Source organism: Pseudochaenichthys georgianus, chromosome 15, assembly GCF_902827115.2.
Source record: "Pseudochaenichthys georgianus chromosome 15, fPseGeo1.2, whole genome shotgun sequence".
In the NCBI taxonomy this organism is placed as follows: domain Eukaryota; kingdom Metazoa; phylum Chordata; class Actinopteri; order Perciformes; family Channichthyidae; genus Pseudochaenichthys; species Pseudochaenichthys georgianus.
In genome coordinates, this window is record NC_047517.1 from 35,679,566 (window position 1) to 35,703,906 (window position 24,341).

The following is a 24,341-nucleotide window of genomic DNA, read 5'->3' on the forward strand; positions in this document are numbered from 1 at the left end:
GCGGGATAACAAACAAAACACGACAAGGTGAAACAGTTGAGGGAAAGTGAGAGAAGTAAGAGAGTGAAGAGAGAAGACTTAGTCACAACAAGAGCAGGATTAGGCTTGTTTTAAAAGGGACAGGGCGGCAGCAGTTACAGCTCAGTTGTGTGCTGCAGTGCTGGCGGAATATGGTTTAAAAGGACGCTGAGCTCCAGAGAGGGAGTCTTTTTGTATTAGGAAAACTGGATATGGGACAGAAGAGTGTGTGACTACCTGACAAGATACAGGAACTGTACAGGCCCCAACTCAGGATACAAGGAGGCAGACTCACAAGACTAACAATACAAAAAAAATGCAAAATAAATCGACAAAGCGTGAGCAAACGGACTCATTCTCCGATGTCCTTAGTACGAAGCATGCCATCAAATACAAGTATAGTAGCTCAAAGAGTAACCATTGTGCTGCTGTGCCTGGCCTCATCGGAGAGGGCTCCATAAAACATGGTTTTAGGTTTGTCTTTGAATAAGTCATTCAAATCTGCATATGACAATTCCCAGTCTATAAAACATAGAGATTGATTCTAGAGTTGTTTCGATGTACTTTGCAAGACAACATGTAGCTAAGATACGTTTTTGCTTTTTTGTTGATGAATTAACAAAAGTATCTCATTTTAAAATTGTTTATGGAATTGGTAAATCATCACAACCGTTGCCGACATGTAAGCCTTCTTACCATCAGCTGTCTAAATATCAAGGTTTTTAATTTATTTTTATAGGCTTTAAAAACACAAACATTTTAAAATTAACAGTTATGGTTTTCTGTTATCGGTATTGGCTTATAAAAAAAAACATATTGTGCATTGCTGTTTCTTTATTTGCAACAAAGCCCTCATCACAACCATGGAATCACAGTTTCTCTATTCTGTGTTTGCCAGGAGGGAGACTTAGAAGAGAAAAGAGGGAGGTGGTTCGAGACGGAGAGAGAAAGGAGAATGGAGAGAGATTGAGGAATGCCTCTAATGCAGCGTTGCTCTGATGGCAGCAGATGAAAGGAGGAGAGTCACAAACCAACCAGCCCTTAAAAGGTCTAATCCTAACTGGGAGAGGGACGAACCTCCTGCTAGCTCACAGGCCAAACACAACACAGAAGAACAGCCATATTGCAGAGGTTCAACAACATTAATGAAACCTCCAGATATAAAAGCTCCAACAGGCTTAACGATGGTCCCCCTGACCACAAGTAAAGATCACCCTTCTCCTTAACCCTCCCTCAGCCTCCCAACAGGGTCACGCTGGACCTAAGTGTTTATTTATGTTTTAGTTTTTCTAATTAGTTGTAAAAATGCTTGGATGGACACCAAGCCTGTATCTCATAACCTCTCTGTCCCTCCCTCCCTGCCTCACCCCTCCCCGCCTCACCCCTCTCCTTATCAGTGAGTCCAGGGTGCCCTCCTCTCGTCGACTCTCTGGGTTTTTCTTTTGGGCGGCCCCTCAGTGCCCCCACACACACTCAGACCTAGAGCATGCACTTCAGACAGGGGGCTAATGGGAAAATAAATTACCAGCAGGCAAAAGCCCTGGCTCTGCACTTCTGCTGGAGAGAGGGACACAGGGGGTGCGGGTGGTCAAGAAATGGAAAGAGAGAAAAACGAAAATGAAAGACAGAGAGGTGGAAATCAAGGAGATGGATAGGGAAAGAAGGGAGAGGGAAAGATGGAGAAAATGAGGAAGAGGGGGTGATGGAGAAAGAAAGACGAGGCAAAGAGGGAGAGAGAGAGTGAGGTCGACGGGATTATAGCAGGAGTTCATCCCCGGTCTATGAAGTGCCTGCTCATCACTTTTCCCACGATTTCCCCATCTCCGGACATCAGAGGCCTAAAATGGCCACTAACACCACACACACACATGCATGTAAGCAAAAACACACACACACACACACACACACACACACACACACACACACACACACCACACACACACACACACACACACACACACACACACACACACACACACACACACACACCACACACACACACACACACACACACACACACAAAACCTACTGTATCTGCTGATTACTCCTCCTGCATGAAGCAGCCGTTCAGATATCAGAACGGCACATTCACCACAGTGGCGGACAGCAGTGTTGATGTGTGTGCATGTGCAGTGTCCTTGTGTGTACATGTAGAAGTTGGACATATGAGTGCATAAAGTGTGTGTATGTTGTGTGTACTAAATCTTAGTAGTAAAAATGATTAAAGGTGGGGTAGGTAAGTCTGAGAAACCGGATCGAGATAAACTTTTTGTTATGTTCCATGGAATGCTCATAACATCCCGATAGCAATGAATATCTGAAGTGCTTTGTCAAAAAATCCATAAAAAATCATCAGTCATCTGTGGAAGCCGTGGTACTGTAAAAAGCACGACCAATCATTTTAGCTAAGTCTGAAGGAAGTGGCAGATTTTTTCCGGTTGTGTATTTTCAAATTCTAGCGCACTTGAGCTGGTTTCTCCAAAGTTACCTACCCCACCTTTAATATAGTGTAAGAAAGTACATACTGAATAAAGGGGGAAAACATGGACTTAGCCTTCCCAGGAGTACTCTCCTCCATGTATACTCACTTCACCCTGTCAATTCTGAGAAAGCAACTGTTGGCCAGGCAAAGCCATACAAGGCAAGGTTAGGTACGGCAAGGTTGCAATAAAATTCCTAACAATGTATCGTGTGACTCATCCCGTTTTTAGCATCACGACTAGATAACAGGATGCTAAGAAGCTTAAGGGTTTGGCTGATAAACTTCCCCAAAGATCTCAGTCGTCTTTACTCCAGAGATATCGACTGATGGTTTCCAGGTGAAGACAACACGGGGACTTTTGGGAATGTAAATCTCAGCATCCACTCAATCCTCACTTTACAGATCTGTTTGTTTTTAGGCAGGCTGCTGAGATCTGACAGAGCTATGATAGGACCCTAATCCAGAGCAAAGCTGATTTGCTTAAGGGGGAGGAGGGTTAAGATGGCCTGTGACAAGAAACAATTGCCCCGAGTGAGTCTGCCTCTCTCCCAGCCCGCTCCATGACAAAGGTGTACTCTCCATGCTAAGTGACAAATCTGGGGGACAAAGAGCATTAGCAGGGTGATGCTCTGCACCAGTGCCTCTGATTGTGGCCAACTCAAAGAGAATCTAATATGGATTTTAAAAAGAGGAGAGGGAGAGATTAGAATGAAAGAGAAACAATGAACACCTTCTACCAAGGGGGAATTAGTGGAGGGATTGGATAAGGAGCCGGTGTGCCTTAGTGTGTGTGCATGTGTGTTTTGTGTGTGTGTGTGGTGTGTGTGTGTGTGTGTGCAAGGGTGAGCGCTTGTTCTTTGAAATTTCTTTTCCAAGAAAGAACAATAGCGTTCCCCAATTCTGTGTATGGCACCGACATGTGAAAACACTCACCGAAACACAAACTGCTTCCTTTAACATCCACATGTACACTGTGGATGTATCCTGTATGACAGCATAACCTTTAGTTGGCAGATCAAAGTGACTCGTAAACAACAATAGATAAGGGGGGCAAAGGTCACTATACTGTCTCCATAGGCCTCAACACTCGATGTTCTTAAGACTATCAAAACAAGTGAGATAAAGTCAATCCATGTGTTCCAGATGCTGCGTTCAGGTCCTTTCGATAGATTCACTTTGCTTACAAACATGTGGATGCAAACTTTGAGACATTCGATATGAGAATCTCTCCCATAGAGGAAATGTGTCCTTCGCCACATCTCCCCAACACCTATGGGTGTAAGCCTTCACAGCAAGACACCTTCGAATGCTTGACCCGTTCCTGTGTGGGTGCGGTACAGATGTATATCCCAAACAGAGACGGAGACATGTGTGGGGATCAGTCTAACTGTCAGGGCTGGCTTAGCGCTGGCATCAGAGCACATCAAGACCCTATTCATTGCCACTTAGCAGAACAGTCGCCTCAGATTGCCAGTCACTCTGTGTGTGTGTGTGTGTGTGTGTGTGTGTGTGTGTGTGTGCGTGCGTGCGTGCGTGTTCATAAAATGCTCACACCACCACACCACCCTGTGAGCGGATCTTGACGAGTAATGTCAAACGAGTTACCCTGCTCACAAGTTTAACCGGAGTTCATCACAAACCTCTCAGTCTCCACACATATTCTTTCTCCACCACCACCCACACACACACACACACACACACACACACACGCACTCACACACACATTGTGCAGATCCTACCGAGCCAACGAGGGGACAGGGGACAGTGTTTTGCGGGCCACACAGGCCTGGCTTCATCGCTAGCAGCCATCTTAAGTCGCTCAGAGAAAAAATAAATAACCGAGAGATGGAGATAATAACTGTTCAGCTGCTGCTGTCCAAATCGGCCTCACGTCTCACCACAACTGGCTGACATGACTTCAAAACAAGGTGAGATGAGGACGGAGAGGGCGGAGGAAGTGTCTGATTAGAGCGGACCGAGGTGGCAGGATGTGAAGCAACGGAGGACGAGCTCAGAGATAACAGAGGGCGCGGTAGTCACTAACACACACTTACTAAATATTTAACGATTTATCAGGACTGTGGCTCTTATAAATTATTATACAAAATGGAAGATTGAGAGACATAAAAGAGAACACCTTTGTGTGTCAAGTGTATTTCTCACAGTGGAGCGATGCATTCAACTCCAATCAAGTTTGGCCAACATATTTAAAACATAGTATTATCTGATCTCCAGTCAAAACACACACATGTTTTTGGGGTCAAACAGGCAAAACAAAAACCTGTCTAGACTCTGCATGTGTGTATATGTGCTAAAAAAAGTATCTATGTGTGTGTGTGCAACAGGATGTGTCTGTGTATGAGATGATATACCGTTTGTGTGTGTGTGAGAGTGTACGTATGATTGTGTGTGTGTTTGCTGCAGTGTGTGGTGACATCTGCTGTGTTGTTGGCTGGGAGCGCAGCGCCGCGGGCTGCAGGAGCCGAAGGAGATGAAAGTCGAGGTCACAACCTGGACCAGTGGGACGAGACACACAAACACAAAGTCACACATGCAAACGTAAAGACAAGACACACACACACACACACACACACACACACACACACAAACGGATGTATGCCAGTGACACACACACACACACACACACACTGCAAACATATGTCTCTTTCACACGCAGCATGCAGGGGGCGTAGCAGAATACAAGGACGAGAGACGTAAGAATAAACAGGGCAGAGATACAACAGTTAAGCAGACACAACAATACGCAGAGAGAGTAAACACAAAGCTACACGTACACACACACACACACACACACACACACACAAATAAACAGAGACACAATGTGAAAAAGATGACGCAAGCACAGAAGCAAAGCTGCACACCATCAGGGGCAACAGTTTAATCAGTTAATTAACAAACACATGCATGTAAGCAAAAACACACACACACACACACACACACACACACACACACACACACACACACACACACACACACACACACACACAGATAGAAGATATGATGTGTGCCACGCGATAAAGGCTCTGCAGGGCAGGGAGTGTATGAATGTGTGTGCTGAAAGAAAACAAAAATAGATTTTACTATACAAATGCTTGGGCTGACGCACACTCTCCCACATGGACACCACCCCACACACACTCAGATTCGGATATGGTCACACACAAATACGACACCTGCACAGAGACATAGTTAGACACACACACACACCTCACGGCGGTGGTGGCAGTTAGTCAGCAGACCAGCCATGTGACGGGGTGGTGTGGATTAGGGGGCCAGTAAGCCTATTAGGGCGACAGGAGGGACCACCCGGCCTCCACAGCCACCTACAACACACACTCACACACAGACGGAGCACCCTAACACACAACTACAATGTTCCAGACACAAGTGCAGCTTCTCACCACCATAGACTTACACACAGCAAGATACACACACACATTCTACATAGCTGATTTTTTGTCTTGGGGCTTAATTCTGCAGTGTAATTTGCTCTATGTTGTGTGTGCAATCATTTTCTTATTCAGCCCAAAATACCGTATGTGCTTCAATGAACAAAAATAATACATTTTAACTGTGGCAGGAAATGGCAGCTTTTAGTGTTGTAATAGTCTGTGTGTGTGCTTAATGCCAGCTCACTGTGTGTTTTGTGGCAGTGTGTATGTGCCAGTGTAGGGAGGGGTCCCAGCGTGGGGGGTAATCAGCAGCATCTGTTGTCTCTCCTCAGGGCGATTAATTAGATTAAATTAATTTGGGAAGCGTGTGTGAATGTGTGATCCCATACGAGAAATCCCTCCGCCTCCCTACACACACACACACACACACACACACACACACACACACACACACACACACACACACACACACACACACACACACACACACACACACACACACACACACACACACACACACACACACACACACACACACACACACACACACACACACACACACACACACACACACACACACACACACATTTACATCCAGTTTTAAACTATAATGCATATATTATTTAGAATGAATGAACACACCAACAATAGACACATTTCTTCCGGAAAAAATAAATTACGCCTTTTGAGTTCTCAAAACTATTTAAGAAATGAGAAACGAGCAAAAGGTGAAAACTTTGGAGACACATGCGTGCACACGAGCGCAAATTAATCCCAATTTGTCGGCCTCGGCACGGGAGAAACTTTGGGGATTTCATACTTCATACCAGCTTTTGTCACCTTTGCGTGAATAGCCAAGGGCTGAAATAATTGTGTTTTTCTTCCCCGAGGCCCAGTCAGCGCTCACAAGCCACTGGCCTACGTAATGTGTTCCAGACAGAGAGAGGTGAAGAGGGGGGGGGGGCGCACACACACCATGGCTGTGGGCACAATTCAGAGAGGGTGTGTGTAAAGGTGATGGAGGTGGGCCGGCCTGTGTGTGTGGTGGCTTTTCACTGTGTGTGCCGTGAGATGACTATGTGACACTGTGTGACTGTATGAGTGTGCGTAAGTGGGAGGATTGTGGCGTGGAAACAGCCTTAATGGAGTTGGATGTGGTCCACAATAGACAGGACATCAACTCAGAGGAATGGAAAAGAGGAAGGAGATGGAGAAGGGGAAAGAAAAACTAACATGGCGGAAAGGGTGACAGACTTCCATAAACCATGATAAAATACACAGGTCTTTACATGCTGTATACAAGTGGACGGTTTTGCACACAGCCTACACTTGGACATCAGAACATTACATTTAATTCAAACTAGGCAAAGAAAATATGTGATCTTTAACTACTCTATTAATGTGTAGGTTATGAGTATTGAAAAGAGGTGATTAAAAGCCATGAGTCTCTTATTGGGACCATTTTAAAACAGATATTCACTATATGGAAACATGTAACGACAGGCTGTCAAACAGTGTAAACAATGATTTGGCAGCAGCAGCTATGTAAGGCAAGGCAAGTTTATTTATATAGCACCTTTGAACACAATCAGTCATTAAAAAGAAAAGATAATAAAATAAACATTAAAAGAAAAAATACATGGATAAAAGTTACAGTGCAGTTTAAGATGTGAATAGTTCAATTAAAAGCAGCGTCAAAAAGAAAAGTCTTCAGTCTGGATTTAAAAGTAGTCAGAGTTGCAGCGGACCTGCAGGTTTCTGGGAGTTTGTTCCAGATATTTGGAGCATAATAACTGAACGCTGCTTCTCCATGTTTAGTTCTGACTCTGGGGACAGAAAGCTGACCAGTCCCTGAAGACCTGAGAGATCTGGATGGTTCATAATTTAGCAGGAGGTCAGAAATGTATTTTGGGCCTGAACCATTCAGTGCTTTATAAACCAGCAGCAGTATTTTTGAAATATATTCTTTGACACACAGGAAGCCAGTGTAAAGACTTCAGAACAGGAGTGATGTGATCCACTTTCTTAGTGTTAGTGAGGACTCGAGCAGCAGCGTTCTGAATTAGATGCAGCTTTCTAATAGATTTTTTAGTGAGACCTGTGAAGACACCATTGCAGTAGTCGAGTCTACTGAAGATAAAAGCATGGACACGTTTTTTCAAATCCTGCTGTGACATTAGTCTTTTAATCCTAGATATGTTCTTTAGGTGATAGTAGGCTGATTTAGTAACTGTTTTAATGTGACTGTTGAAACTCAGGTCAGAGTCCATGACTACACCTAGATTTCTGGCTTTATCTGTTGTTTTGAACATTGCAGACTGAAGCTCAGCGCTAAGTTTATACGTTCTGCCTTGGCTCCAAAGACCATTACCTCAGTTTTATCTTTGTTTAATTGGAGAAAGTTCTGACACATCCAGACATTGATTTGTTCAATGCACTTACTCAGTGTTTGAATTGGAGCATAGTCTCCTGGTGAAATTGTTACGTAAATTTGTGTGTCATCCACATAGCTATGGTAACTTATTTTGTTGTTTTTCATTATCTGAGCCAGTGGTAGCATGTAGATGTTAAAGAGAAGAGGCCCCAAGATGGAGCCTTGAGGTACCCCACATGTCATATTTGTCAACTCAGATGTGTATTTACCTATAGAAACAAAGTTGTTTCTGTCCTTTAAGTAGGATTCAAACCAATTTAGAACTGTTTCTGAAAGTCCCACCCAGTTTTCTAGTCGGTCGAGTAATATGTTGTGGTCAACAGTGTCAAACGCAGCACTGAGATCTAATAATACTAACACTGAAGTTCTGCCACTGTCTGTGTTTAAGTGGATGTCGTTAAAGACCTTTACAAGAGCAGTCTCAGTGCTGTGGTTTGGACGAAAGCCTGACTGGAACACATCGAAACAACCATTTAAATGCAAGAAATTACTCAACTGTTGAAAAACAACTTTTTCAATGATTTTACCTAGAAATGGCAGGTTTGATATGGGCCTGTAATTGTTCATTACTGAAGCATCTAGATTATTCTTTTTTAAGAGCGGTTTAATGACTGCAGTTTTCAGGGCCTGTGGAAAAATACCTGAGTGAAGAGATTTGTTTACTATATGAAGTAGATCTGAGGCCATGCAACGAAAAACATCTTTGAAAAATCCTGTTGGAATAATATCAAGGCAGCAGGAGGAGGATTTCAGAAGTTGAATAATGTCCTCTAGGTTTGTATACACCTATATTTCTGAATGACACTTATGTAATGCGAGTGAGTGTGACTTGGAGAGAGTGAGTTCGGAGGGGGGGCTTGGAGTGTGTATCAGTGTATATTCAATGTATTCAGACATGATAGCTTCTCACTTTAAATACAACAGTCCAGTGTGTGAATGTGTGCGTTATTTAAATCCTCCCACAAAGCTTTGAAGATGAGGGGAGTTGGTCTACCATCTCCAGCTTTGGTTGATATGCAAACGCCGAGAAAATACACACACATACACACATTAACCCGCCCACATGCACATACACAAAAGAGCCTGTCAGCACAATGGCTTCAAATATAGCCGTCCAATCTTTTGACTCTCAATTTGCCCACCTTTTTGATAATACGCGTCCTATTTGAAAAAGGGTGAAAGGCAAGGGTAGCATGCAATTTAGAGATACTACTGTGTAGCCATTTCCAGCTCTCCACTTCCTCTTCTTCGCTCTCTCTCTCCATCTTTTGATTATGCGATTCGCCTTGGCAGACGAACAAATAGAGGAGAGAAAAAGGTAGTGTTTGACACTGCCATTTTCAATGACAAAATACAATCAAACCAGGGGCAGTAATTCGACGGGGAGGGATTAGCCTAGTGCGAGGTTGGGCCCCCAGATTAAGACGAAGCCACAGCACGGGGATCTTGAATTTCATCATCTCCGGCGCTCGGGCACAATGGCGTATTCTTCCCCTTTCTCCTGCGCCGTCTGATGAGGGGTCAGGAGAACTCACCTCTTCTTCTGTACCTCCTGCTCAGAGCAGTGCCACATTCATTCATCCTTCCTGACTTTATATTAGCTTAGATACCAGTCAGGAGGGGGGAGTGTGAGCTGGGAGCTCTGAACTGGCTATACACTCATGCAAAGTGAGGAGAAAATATGGCGAGATGAACACAATCATCTAATATGTTTGGATACAGCTTTCATCACTCACACAGTAACACAGACATACAGGCACACTAAGATACCCTTCCTATTGACACACAGTCAAACACTCAGGTGACATAAGTGGGGGATCCAACAGATTTATCTGTGCATATTTGAAAAGGGATTTCACAGATGTTAGGGTAGACTGCCCTCTTGTGGTCATTTAATATATTTCATTAATTTCTGCTCAGAAACCAGGAGCCATCGACATATGGCACACTGGATGTTGTTGGGGCCTGAAACATAACTCATTCAGTTTGAAAATAATATGTATAGTAGCTTTACTGTTAACACAATTAAATATGTACTGTCGGTGAAGCTGAGAATAACGAATTGTTTTTTATTTCATGTGTCTATGCATGGACGCTGTCACTGCATGTGCACTTTCTGTGATAATATGCGTAAAGCAGCATGCAACTTTAAGACTAAAAACCAGAAGAAACCCAAACACTATAGCGGTATCAGGACAAGAGCCTAAATATCGAAGTCCTTGTTAAAGGTGGGGTAGGTGATTCACTTCAGAAACACTTTTTGTTATATTCCATGGAATGCTCTTAACATCCCGATAGCAATGAATACATTAAATGCTTTGACAATAAATACATAACAAAACATCATCTGTGGAAGCCGTGGCGCTGTAAAAAGCACGACCAATCATCTGAGCCGACCCGGCTAAAGTAACTGGATGGCCTACCTGCCTGTCAGCCTTCCATCGGGGCACAAACTTATCTCGTGCCCTCATTGGTCATGTGCGCGTGCGTGTGTGTTGGAGGAGGGGCTCTGTGAGGAAGTCTGAAGGAAGGGGCAGATTTTTTCCGGCTGCGCATTTTAAAATGCTAGCGCACTCGAGCTGGTTTCTCCATTCTTACCGACCCTGCCTTTAAATCTAAAATAAAACAAATTGATCCATAAGAGCAATATCATTATAAGTTGCATCCCAGTGTTTGCACAGGTTCTCATCGTAGACTAGATCTGAGCCTAAAGATGTGTGTATGTCCATTTCCCTCATGTCCATGTTGCAAAAAGGCTTTTGAGGCTTCCCCTAGTTAATATATTCATTAAATATGTCTTGCCTTTCCTGTAATCCTTATCCCAGCTGCCTTTTTGGACATTGTTTAATGGGTTTAATGTAAATGTGTGCGTCATGTGGTTTAACGGAGCACACATAGTAATGACATAAATAAACATTTAGGTCCAGTGTGACCCTGTTGGGAGGCTGAGGGAGTGTTAAGGAGAAGGGTGATCTTTACTTGTGGTCAGGGGGGACCATCGTTAAGCCTGTTGGAGCTTTTATATCTGGAGGTTTCATTAATGTTGTTGAACCTCTGCAATATGGCTGTTCTTCTGTGTTGTGTTTGGCCTGTGAGCTAGCAGGAGGTTCGTCCCTCTCCCAGTTAGGATTAGACCTTTTAAGGGCTGGTTGGTTTGTGACTCTCCTCCTTTCATCTGCTGCCATCAGAGCAACTCTGCATTAGAGGCATTCCTCAATCTCTCTCCATTCTCCTCTCTTTCCGTCTCTAACCACCTCCCTCTTCTATTCATCTGTGGAAGCCGTGGCGCTGTAAAAAGCACGACCAATCATCTGAGCCGGCCCGGCTAAAATAACTGGATGGCCTACCTGCCTGTCAGCCTTCCATCGGGGCACAAACTTATCTCGTGCCCTCATTGGTCATGTGCGCGTTCTTGTGTTGGAGGAGGGGCTCTGTGAGGAAGTCTGAAGGAAGGGGCAGATTTTTTTCCGGTTGTGTATTTTCAAATTCTAGCGCACTCGTGCTGGTTTCTCCATTCTTACCTACCCCACCTTTAAGTGTAATTATGTAGGAAAAAAAGTCATACTTTCATTAAAAAAGTTGCAATCTTCCATGCATGCATTTGTCTAGTTCTCAAACCTACCTCAAAGGTATTACGCCTAGGCAAAAAGATTGAAATCACACTTTAAAAAAAAAAAGTTGAGACAAAGAGGTCAAGACTTTGAGCCACTGTTTTGACATGATACCTGTGACACTAGAGTTATGAGCAAAATAAGAAAGCTTGAGATGTGAGGATTTTTATGAAGAGGGGTGGAGACATAAAAGTCGTCTCATAGAATAAACTAATTAAACTAAATGGAGAAAATAAAGTCCTAAAGCAATCATTATATACACCTGCTTTCCATTTCCTTCAACCTTAATCACATCATCTTTCTGTGGCCATCATCTCATCATTGCCCTTTCTCTTCATCACAGTGTGTGGGTATACGGTTGCCTTCTCCTCTCCTCCTTCCCTACTTTCTTCCTTTCCTCCCTCCTCTCTGCTCTCCATTCCTGCTGTCAGGGTTCTGCTGTGGCTTTGATCTTTCTGTCATTAGTCAGGTATGCAGAGACACAGGCAAACCCACACACTTGTCTTTTTCTTCCCTTTCTTGCTCTCTTTTCGCTCTCTTCCCACGCTCTGTCCGGAGAACACCGGCTGACCTGCTTGTCTTCTCAGCTTTCTATCAAAGAGAGAAAGGTAGAGCGGTGTGTGCTGCTGTCGTGCCTTTGAGCTTGACGTGTACAGAAAGTGACAGGGGCCGAGCACTCAGCCAACTCTGCTGCATTCTTAAAAAAGAGTGGAGGAGTCTCAGAGGTCTGTCCCTGCTGATCACTGGTGACTCACATCAAAGCATTCTGAAGTCCATCAGCTCTGAGTATTAATTTAAGAGTTCTTTGCTCATCCTATTCCCTTAAATAACCCCTTCAAATGCCACGGTCTAACGATTAATTCCAGTCAAAGTGGACGCAACATCTCATTTCCCCCTAAAACTTGGGCCATGAATCTGTAATGTGTCCCTAATAAGTTAAAGTAGATACATACAAAGAATACATTTCAAAGTGCCACATCCTGACCCCAGTCCTTGCTGAATTTCCTCGTTTCAGACTGTTTATAATAGACCCATGTATCTTTCATTTGACTGCAAATCATCGAACTCTAAGCTCTCCCCATGTTTTAACGTTTTATTACTTGTAATACTTGTTGTCTGGTGAAGTCAGTAGTTTCTAACAAACTAACTAATGTTTCGCAAGAATTATAGAACACATGTTACTTAAAGGTGGGGTAGGTAATTTTGGAGAAACCAGCTCGAGTGCGCTAGAATTTGAAAATACACAGCCAGAAAAAATCTGCCCCTTCCTTCAGACACACACGAGCGCGCACATGACCAATGAGGGCACGAGATAAGTTTGTGCACAGATGGAAGGCTGACAGGCAGGTAGGCCATCCAGTTACTTTAGCCGGGCCGGCTCAGATGATTGGTCGTGCTTTTTACAGCGCCACGGCTTCCACAGATGACATTTTTTTATGTATTTATTGTCAAAGCATTTAATGTTAAGAGCATTCCATGGAATATAACAAAAAGTGTATCTCGAGCCGGTTTCTCAAACTTACCTACCTAGAATTATAGAATACATGTTACTTAAAGGTGGGGTAGGTAAGTTTGAGAAACCGGCTCGAGATCGCTAGAATTTGAAAATACACAACCGGAGAAAATCTGCCACTTCCTTACAGAGCCCCTCCTCCAACACACACGAACGCGCACATGACCAATGAGGGCACATGACCAATGAGGGCACGAGATAAGATGTGCCCCGATGGAAGGCTGACAGGCAGGTAGTACTTTTTACAGTATTACGGCTTCTACAGATGATATTTTGTTATGTATTTTTTGTCTAAGCACTTCAGATATTCATTGCTGTCGGGATGTTAAGAGCATTCCATGGAATATAACAAAAAGTGTATCTCGAGCCGGTTTCTCAAACTTACCTACCCCACCTTTAACTGTGTAAGACAGCTACAAAATGAATAATACTTGCATGCCAGCAAAACAAACCACAGGTAACAACTGTTTATTCCTTGATGGTGAATGACATCCTTCACTTCTTACCATAACGGCAGTTTAAGCAAGGCGTGTCGAGGCTTGCATTTCTCAGTAACAGTCGTACCGTGTGACAGACATGCTAAAGACTTCATTAGTAGTCATGCACAATGGGCTTTTTCAAAACGTTGACCAGTCAATTCAAGGAATTGCACTGAAGTGGGAGGCTGTGATGTGTCTCAGTGTACATCCAGCAGGGGGGGGGGGGAAACCTGCTGAAGTGAAACCCCACCAGGTCAAAAGGCCCTGCATGTGGGAAGTCGGGAAGTCGTGACCTCTGCTCTCGTAAGGCAAAATCAATTATCTTCCAATTTATCTCCATCAAAACCAGTGGAGAGACACTTGGGTGTGCAGAAGTGTTTTCCTCCAATAACACTGAGGTTAGGAGAAAAGCACATCACAGCACTGACACAGTGTAGACACACAATAGCGAATCATTTTGGAATAACTACACATTTCTACCAAGAGATAACCAAGCAAGGCTAACGTGTGGTACAATGGCCTTGTTCATCTCAACAGTCAATAGGGGCTCAGTCAGTAGGGGCTTGGACTGGGAGCCGTAGGGTCGCCGGTTCAAGTCCCCGACCAGACCTAAATATGGAGTGTGGAGTGGACTGCTACTTGGAGAGGTCCCAGTTAACCTCCTGGGCCCTGCCGTGGTGCCCTTGAGCAAGGCACCCCCTTCCCCCCCCGCTCCCATTGCTCCCCGGGCGCTGTGCAATAGCTGCACTGCTCCTAGTACTAGACTCCTGGTACTAGGATGGGTTAAAAGCAGAGAACACATGTCACTGTTTGCTCTGCATGTGTGACCATTGAAGAGGGTTTCCTCCCTTCCATTCTATCTGTGAGTATCTTTCAAACACAACATATCACAAAATGGGTTCCAGCAGATGTATAAAACAGCGAGCCACTGGTACACTTTCCTCTCGTTTTCTCCCTCCTCACTCAATCCATCCCTTCCATTTAGCAAATTGCTCCATCAACACCTTTCTCTTCTCCTTCCCTGCGCTTTACTATTCACTGTGAGCCCTAGTTTTATATTATACTGCATCGCATGCGTTTGTCCTTGCCTTGCAAACAGTCAGTGATTTCTCCCTCTGCTTCTGTTGCCTTGAACAGCAGTTTGATAGATAACCGACATTTAAGAAAACATTATAAGTTAAAATGTAAAAATGTTGTTGAACAAATAAAAGAGTGACTATATAAATGGATACATAACTACAGCCAGCCCTTGTTGGTGGATGAGTAACAACGTGTTTGACCTCAGGAAGTGGCCGTTCCAATTGCTAACATGTATGCAGGCTGATACTAACACAAACACACACCTGACTCAAAACTCACTGTGGTTCAGCATGTATGCCAACATGATGAACGTAGACACATGTAGTTTGAACTGAGGGTTACACTCCACACAGAGAGAGGCATGTAATAGCATAGCATGACCACAAGGAGGCAGCACCTGCACATGTTATACAAAGAGGATTCACGCAGAAAACAGCTGAGGTGGCAGATGTATATGTGTGTTTTACATAAAGGTTGTCACCATCAGTCATTGTAAATGCCTTTCAGGAAGGCATCTAATCATACGGTACCCTTTTCCCCCCTCTGAATGTTAAAGAAAACACAAAATGGTACTCACATTTTCAATGACGAATGTCCACTCTTTGTCTTCAAACTCCTCTGCATGGGGGTCCTGCAAGGGCGATATATAAAGCAATGTTTTAAAACGATAGAATAGAATAGAGTGGGAGGGATGAAACCCTCTTTAATGGTCACACATGCAGAGCACACAGTGACATGTGTTCTCTGCATTTAACCCATCCTAGTACCAGGAGTCTGGTACTAGGAGCAGTGGGCAGCTATTGTACAGCGCCCGGGGAGCAATGGGAGTGACGGGGGAAGGGGGGTGTCCGGTGCCTTGCTCAAGGGCACCACGGCAGGGCAGAAGGTGAACTGGGACCTCTCCAAGTAGCGGTCCACTCTCCATATTTAGGTCTGGTTGGGGATTTGACCCGGCGACCCTACGGCTCACAGTCCAAGCCCCTACTTGTTTTGTTGTATTTGTTTTGTTTTAAAGTTCTGTATTTTAAATTGTTTTATTTAAGTATCCCAGTAATGTCTGTTGCATGTTTTAAATGTATTGTATTTACTTGTTTAAAATGAAATGTGTTTTAGGGACTACAGATGAAAAATAGCCTCTTGGCTAACTCTGGCACGTTTACAGAAATGTTCATTAAAGTGCACTGTCCCTGTTAAATAAATGAATAAATAAATACTGACGGACTGTATGCCGATACACAGAATATTGAAGTGCAACCACAGTATGGTAATTTGATAGAGAATGAAAAAACACATACAAAAATATATCTAGGCGGTCTTAGGCAACACTCAATTGCTCAATCTTAAAGAAATTGATTGAAATGTTTATATTATCAAAACCTTGCCAGAAAACAAAAGCTGCAACAACAAAAATAAATCAGCTTTGAGTGATATCGCATCTGCTCTGCTCCACTCACCCACTGACCTGGTTTCCCTTCATACACGTGCTAAATGTTTTGATTTAATGAGGTGTCTTTTCATTCATAAAAAGATGCTGACTCTGCCAGGTCTACATCAATTGACTGACTATGTATAAGTGCTTGTCTGAAATAAATGTTGTGCAAGTGTGTTTCACCGTAGATGTGATTGTAAACTAGATTTCTGCAAGACACAGGACAGGAACACCAATACACAAATATTGAAATGAGAAGCCAGAAATATAGAAAACTATGGATGTTTCTCTCTGTCTCTGTTGATATACTGTATTACTGTCTCTGTGCCGTCTCTCGTCCTGCCTGTATATCTGCGCGGTGTTGAGAGGAGACAGTAATGCAGGCAGCCGAGCACAGGCGACCTTCACTGCCCTCCAGGAGCTCATACACGCAACCACAAATCACTGCTCGACACACAAAGACATGCTAATATAATGTAATCAACCCCCTCCTCTTGTGCACACTAGCTTATTCACAATGCACAGCTTAACCAGTTTAATAACACCAACAACTAAATCCTGATGTTAGTGTGGTCATTTATTAGGTTAAAATACAAAAAAGGACATCGCTGCTAACATATCTCTGATGCAAATGTTCACAAATGATGCACCTTGGGGATAACCATTAAAACATATGATTTTGCGATACTGTATGTTGCATTGTTAGTGGAGCCTGGGATTCTAAGCTTTCAGGGCTAAAAAACCGATTCTGTAGCTCTTGTGCAGAAAACAATAAAGCCTTTGAATCCTTAAAGCGATGCCATTTATTTGTGTCTTTTACAAACAAAGTGATGAATCAATACTGAGTATAATCGGCTGTCGCGACGGAACACGACTGTTGTGTCGCCTCACGTTTCTGCGTCTTGGCCAACAGTCGCACTGGAACACACCGCAAAGACTTCAGCCAACGGCCAAGTAGCACGTACGAACTGCGCGTGCGTGAGTGGCAATAACTCTCCTTACCAGCAGGTGGCGGTAGAGTGTATTCGTCATTCAAAAGAGGCAACAACCGGAAGACAGACTGCGTGATAACTGAGAGAAGAAGAACAGACTGTGTGATATAAACAAACAACAAATAGCGTGTGCGTTCCATTTTCACTCTACAGCGAGAAGCTCACGGGGCTTTCCCGAAGCTGTGTCGAGAGCTGGAGTTAAATGAAATCTCAGCCTTCTTAATAGTTTGTTTGGGTCCCTCACTTCCGTTTCGCTTCTCATGCACTGATTCGCTAGCTGAACAGCCAATCAGAGAGATTTCTTTAGATTCAACATGTTGAATCGTCGGCGGAAGGTGTCGGCGTGGCTGAAAAGACACGACGGGGCGGGACACACCAATCTGAGAAGGGCGAAACGACGCTCATCGGCGGCCAGACATCTATCTACGGCCGAAATCGGCTTGGTGTGTAAGGACCTTTAACACCTACACACGCAAACACTGACAGCCTTTCGGTCTGACTGCGCCTGTGACACGCCCCAGGAAATCAATATTCCTGCAGTCTGGCACATCAGTCAAACATAACACCCACATGGACGCAAACACACACACACACACACACACACACACACACACACACACACACACACACACACACACACACACACACACACACACCACACACACACACACACACACACACACACACACACACACACACACACACACACACACACACACACACACACACACACACACACACACACACACACACACACACACACACACACACACACACACACACACACACAGAAACTCATACAGCTGCTTCATCCTTCCATTGTTTCACTGCCACGTAAACTGCTGCTAAAGCCAACCGAGCCTGACGTCTTCTCACTTTACGGTGTCTGCAGAGTTGTAATGCTGCTGGTAAACACACGCTGCACACAAGTGACAGTATACAACCGTTCTTCTCTTTTATTTCCTCACATATTCATTTTGTGAACATAACAAGGTTTGATTACGCTTCTACAGTTCTGGGAAAATGCAGATGTGTAAAATGTAACAAGCCAAATGGATGTCTGAGGTTTGGCTGGTGCAAAGGGCCCGCTCTGCTTTCTGAACTATGTCTCTGTTATGATCGATTCTGTCTGCAGAGCGCTCCCAGTAAAGTTACGTTACATATTCAGTGTTTTCTCGCCGTGTAAAAAGTTCCAGCTAAGGCGTGCCTGCTGGTGTTCATCTCCCTGAGGAACAGCTGTAATTCTGCTGAGCTCAGCTGTCTTCACTGCAGCGCTTTAAACCACTGTTAGCTCCAACATTCAGTCGACTCACTGCAGACTTATCTAAACTGTGGGTTATTACATTTTTATACAGATTTAGACCAGCATAAAGCAATATTATGTCAAATTAAAAGGGGCACTTTATTTAACTTAGAATGGCATGTACATAAAGCTGGTGGACCTGCGAGACATATGGTCAAAAGCCTTGCATCAGAGTCTGCTATATCATTACTTTGTATTCCCTTACATGGCAAGTAAGTAGTACCAAACCATGTGAGAAGTTGAACTCCACACCACTTTATATCTAATCAGGGTGGTGTGCATCGCCCAACGGTCAGAAAATAACTTAGTTTTCACTGGAGCACTATAGTGGAAGTAAACTTTTCTAATAAAGACTGAAGGAGAGGGAATGCTGTTTAATGTGTGGCTTTATCAACCAGATGTGGCCCAACTGTGCCTTCAGTGGCTTGGCTTTGGGTCTCATTACAAAAACAGCTTTATTACTTCCTGTGGGACAGGAAGTGGAAGTTAGCCCGGAACAGAGGGACACTGTACAACAGAGCAAGAGAAGCATACTAATGGCGCGTTTCCACTGCAGGCTTCGCTCGGCCTCGCTCGGTTTGGTTAGGCCTTATTAGGCCCGGCTCACTTTAATGCTGCGCTTCCATTACAGTTTAGTTTAGTTTAGTTTAGTTACTATAGTAACGCAGTGTAGGCGGAGCCGTGACGTCATCTTCAATGAGAGCCCCAAAAAACAACACAGCCGTTATCTGTTAGCACTCAGAGCTCACAGCTCCTCATATCTGTTCAGAAACTAGACAGAAGTTAAACAAGTACAAACCACAGACTGTCTGTGTCATGGAGGATACAGTCGCTGCTTTATTTATGTCTGTAGGCCGTTGTTGTGAGTGTGGACGGTCGGAGCATATACAACGTTAGCTTAGCCAAGCTCCATTTAGAAAGCACGCATTTTAAAAGGGTTTTCCGCCTGCCGTCTGTCTGCAGACTTGTCAAAGCATTAATTCATGGTTGTTACTAACCGGTATCAGTATGTTGTTACTTCGGCATCATTTTGAAACGTGTGTTACAATTAAATCACGGTCAAATATGTAGCCCCCTTGTCAGCGATTCTCTCTCTAGTTTAGCATACTCAGCCCGACTCAGCCTGGTTGTTCCTGGCCCTAGAACCACGATTTAGTCGGGCCAGAAAAAGGGTGAAAAAGTAGCCCCGGGCCAAAACTAGGCCAAGTGGAAACGCAACCAAAAAGGGGCCCCGCACGGCTCGGCACGCTTAAAGCGAGCTACCCGCTGCAGTGGAAACGCGCCATAACTGAACCAGTCCACGTACAAATTTGGGTTATACTTTTAACAGACAACACATGCCTTATAAGTTATAAGCAGAAGCAGGTACGTCGGTATGTGTGGCAGGAGGTCTGGTGAAGACACGGAGAGGTAACAGGACACTCAGCTCCAAGCAGCCTGTCAGCACCAAGGCCAGCATGTTTAAGTAAGGCGGGCACAGTGACAGATACTGTCTGTACACTCACAGACATTTACTCTGTACACATACACATGTACACAGACCTTTTAGTCAAAAAATACATTAAAATACATTTTTGCATTGTGGGAGAAGCCTGTGACCCAAGATGTTCAACAACATAATTACTCTGTAGCTATGTTAGTTTGACAATAAAGAACCTTGAACCTTAAAATACTCTCCCAACTCTTTTAACATCAACAGTCCTGGCAGACCCCATTCAGAAATAAATTCTTATTTACATTTCAAATTGTTCGTCTTATACTTGTTTATAACAAACGCCCTTTTATATAGTTTTTAAAAATATATTCAAAAGATAAATACATTATGCTGCTTTAGGGGGTCATCCATTTAGGTAAAAGTCAACAATTGCTGCTATATCTCCGATTTTAAGACAGGGTGTGAACGGGCTATTCAACGGCATAAAGCCCCTGATGTTTCATAAACATCCCTGGTCCACCTGAACACATAAAGGTGTGTGTTAGTGTTCATTTAAAAGGCTGTAGCCCACCTTAAAAAGCGTGACCGTGATCTCTATGTTCTCCGGGACAGGCCACACCACCACTCCTCTGTAGGGGTTTTTGATGCCAGGCTGCCAGCTGTGGGCCTGCAGGGCGGGGGGACAAAAAGAACAGAGCATTAAAGTTGCAGGGGAGAAACTTTATTTTAGTTATATTGTTGTAGAATGGCACTCATCAAATACAAACCTTGGAGGATTTCCTCCGACTCCTGCGCGTCCAGACCACCACCAGTTTGTCTGGTTGCCTGCGAGGAAGAAGAGAAGACAGGTGAGTGAAAAAGACAAAAAGGTGTAAATTCATCAATTCCCTTATCTCTGTTTCTCCATCGAGCCAAATATCTACATGTTAATACCATCAGTTTAATTGATTAGCTTGTATCGTAATGCCGAAGGTTTTAAAACCCTGATAAGCATCCTGCACACACAAACCAACAACAGCGCATACACGCACCTGCACAGCCACTCTTACTATGAATAAATCATGAGACACGGCTAAGCCCTGGCTTTGTCTCTGTGGACTGCAGCATACACAAGAAGACACACACACACTGACACACACCTGCACACACACAAAGACAAGAGGTTAGTATGACGGGAAAAAAGTAAAGCCAGTCCAGTCACACAGCACTGACAGCTGACAGGAAATGATTGTATTTCATCAGTGAAAACAGCATCTGTTCTTAAGATGCATCACCTTCGTTCACATCAATTTCAAACAGAGAAACAGTCGGGTTGTTAAGGCAGATATTCTGCACTAACGTGTAGGGCTGCTCGATTATGGCAAAAATCATAATTTCGATTATTTGGGTCAATAATTGATATCACGATTATTCACGATTATTAAAAACGATTTACTTTGAAAACATCAATTTATTGGAGAAAAAAATGTTGAACAGTATGTTTTTAACAGTTGATTACCCTGAACTTTAAGTAGAATTCAACTGAAAAACCAATACAAATGTAATTTAATTAAAAAAATAATAATAATAAAAAGATAATCGTTGTTTTCGTAATCGTTGCAAGCCATAATCGTAATTGCGATTAAAATACGATTAATTGAGCAGCCCTACTAACATGCTCAAAACGGTTCAAACTGTGAATATCATTTGTCAACATGTGTGATGTGAATACAGGAGACACAGGTTTCCTTAAAGTACTGAACCCTTAAACCAAAAAGCCCAAATGTGTGTTCAGTTCACTATGTTGACTTTTATTAAGATAGTAACTGACTTTAAATAACTCTTGATGAATTAATGAACCGTAAATAATAAGAAGCATTAGGGCCCAACGTTCTTACAGAGCGTTTACTGAATTTCACACACAGCATTGTAAAACACAATAATTCATATAAACCTGCATGGAGCTGCTGAATAAATTACAACTGCTTTGCTTTAATGTGAAAAAACACTGTGACAAATTAGGGCCTGCCAAATGTTCCCCTTATAATCACGACTCACTATATATCACATTGTACTGCATACACTTATAGTCAGCCTGAGAAATACTCCATAACAAAGCTAAAGCGGTTAGCTAGCTGGCAAGTCTGGACCTGCACCCACCATGCATGAGTACATGTACATGCTCGAGTCATGCAGAACTCAGCCATTGCCCATCTCTAACGGAAGACATGAACACCCTAAATCACAGCATGTAGGTCAGACCATGCTTTATCTGTTGGTCTTAGAGGACAGAGTGGAACAGATAGCAGATGCCAATCTACGAGATTGTCCGTCTAAATAGAAGTCCCTGTTATGGCAAGTGTCCACCCCAGGCTCTGAGCTCTCCAGCTATCAAGCTGTTACTGAGGCTGACCTCTGACCCAACAATGGAGACAAGAAAGGGAGACAATTGCCCTACAGGGATCAATTAAAATAACTTTGTTTGATTTGTCTAAATGATGACAGATGTTCAATTGTCCACGCCAATATTAGCTTATTACAAATACATTGGTATATCTGCATGAAAATAGACAATACACAAGAAATTGAAATACAAAGATCAGGTTTGAGAACATTAAGAAATTGTCTAGTTTGAGTATCTTGGTCACAATTCTTCAATTACCAAATGTATAGTATATTCATTATATATTGGGGCCAGCAACCAGCACTGTTTAGCCAAGTCTTACTATTCAATTGTAATAACCTTTCATTCTTTAATATACATTGTATATATTATCTGCATTCCCTTTATCTAATAGTTTATTTGTTGTCTCCATCTTTACTTATGCTGTAACAGGGTATATGCAGGAATCCTGAAGTCACATTTAATCCCTTTTAATCCCTTTAAGACCCTTTCCATACATTTGAAGACCTCATCTCCACTTTGAGTTCTAACTGACCTTCGCGCGCTATCAAGCAGTGAGCGTGCGATGTCCTGTTCAGATGACGTCCAATCCAACGGGATGCCATCAATAAACTACACAGAATCACACTACACACCTACGCCATGATTACATTCAGGCAGACGGTAGAACACAACCTCTTTGGACACTTTATATACTTATTGAAAACAAGCTACAAAATGTAATACCTTGGAAAATGCCGTTTAAAACGTTTTAATAGCCTTCATTTTCGCTAAATTGATTTATCAACTTTTAATACTTTTTAAGACCCCGCGGACCCCCTGTGTAACAATCTAAATGTTCCCCTTGTGGAACAAATAAAGGAATTCTGATACTGATTAAATAAGGTAAAAATTCCAACATCATGACAAAAGTAGTACGGGTGAAATCAACAAGTACTAAGTGAACGTTATCTGAGGCCTGTTTCAATGTATATGTGCAAATACTCACTACATAGCACAACAATGGGTTTGTGTGTGCATGGGCCCTTATGTCTGAGACTCAGAACAACAGCAAAGCAGTGATTCTATGGGAAGAATGAGTGACTGTGTGACACAGTGGAGAGGAGAAGAGGGAAGAAAGAACAGAAACAGATAGAGAGAGAGGGAAGGGAAGGAAAGGAGGAGTGAGAGGGAAAAGAGAGGAGAGAGGGAGAATGACAGGCAACATATCAGCCTGGAGGAGAGGCCTCCCACAGAGAAGCTATTGTGCAACAACACGGCCCATATCAAGAGAGCAGACGCATTAAATACCCCCCTCTTGTTTTTTTAGCCTTTGTACAGTACTCGCTGCACTGTGAGAAAAATGTAAAGTATTGTCCTGCAGGCTAGCAGACTTCTTCACACTTCCTCATGTTCAACCTCAGGCCTGCATGCTCTTTCTGTGTTTCGCAGGAATCAATGAGCCAGCAGAGAGGAATGCTACAGCAGGAGAGACAAATGGCCACAGAGCGCCCTGAAGAAACACATTTAAAGTGTGCATTCAGAAGCTCTCACGCATACAAGAAGACGTGCTAACGTTAAAGAGGTAAAAGAGGGAATGGAGCTTTATTACATGGCAATACATCTGGTAGTAACATTAAGAATTTCATTTTAAAGTTTTGGGATGTTACAAAAAGAGGTAATGGAGGTTTATTAAACATATGGCAATACATCTGGTACTATATGTTCTGCACGGTTGAGCGCCCTGAGAGGCTCCGGCTGTTTCCGTACATTTATCGGAGTAAATTTAC

At 43.3% G+C, this 24,341-nt stretch overlaps 1 protein-coding gene across 1 annotated transcript in view; it reads right to left on the minus strand.

Moving 5' to 3' along the window:
• Positions 1-24,341, minus strand: part of ehbp1 (EH domain binding protein 1) — a 188,199-nt gene that overhangs the window by 142,861 nt on the left and 20,997 nt on the right. Inside the window, exons 3-5 of the mRNA XM_034100365.1 lie at positions 20,957-21,014; positions 20,761-20,856; positions 15,608-15,661 (exon numbers count right to left, since the gene is read on the minus strand). Coding sequence (XP_033956256.1) covers positions 15,608-15,661; positions 20,761-20,856; positions 20,957-21,014 — 208 coding nt within the window. The remainder of the gene's footprint in view (positions 1-15,607; positions 15,662-20,760; positions 20,857-20,956; positions 21,015-24,341) is intronic.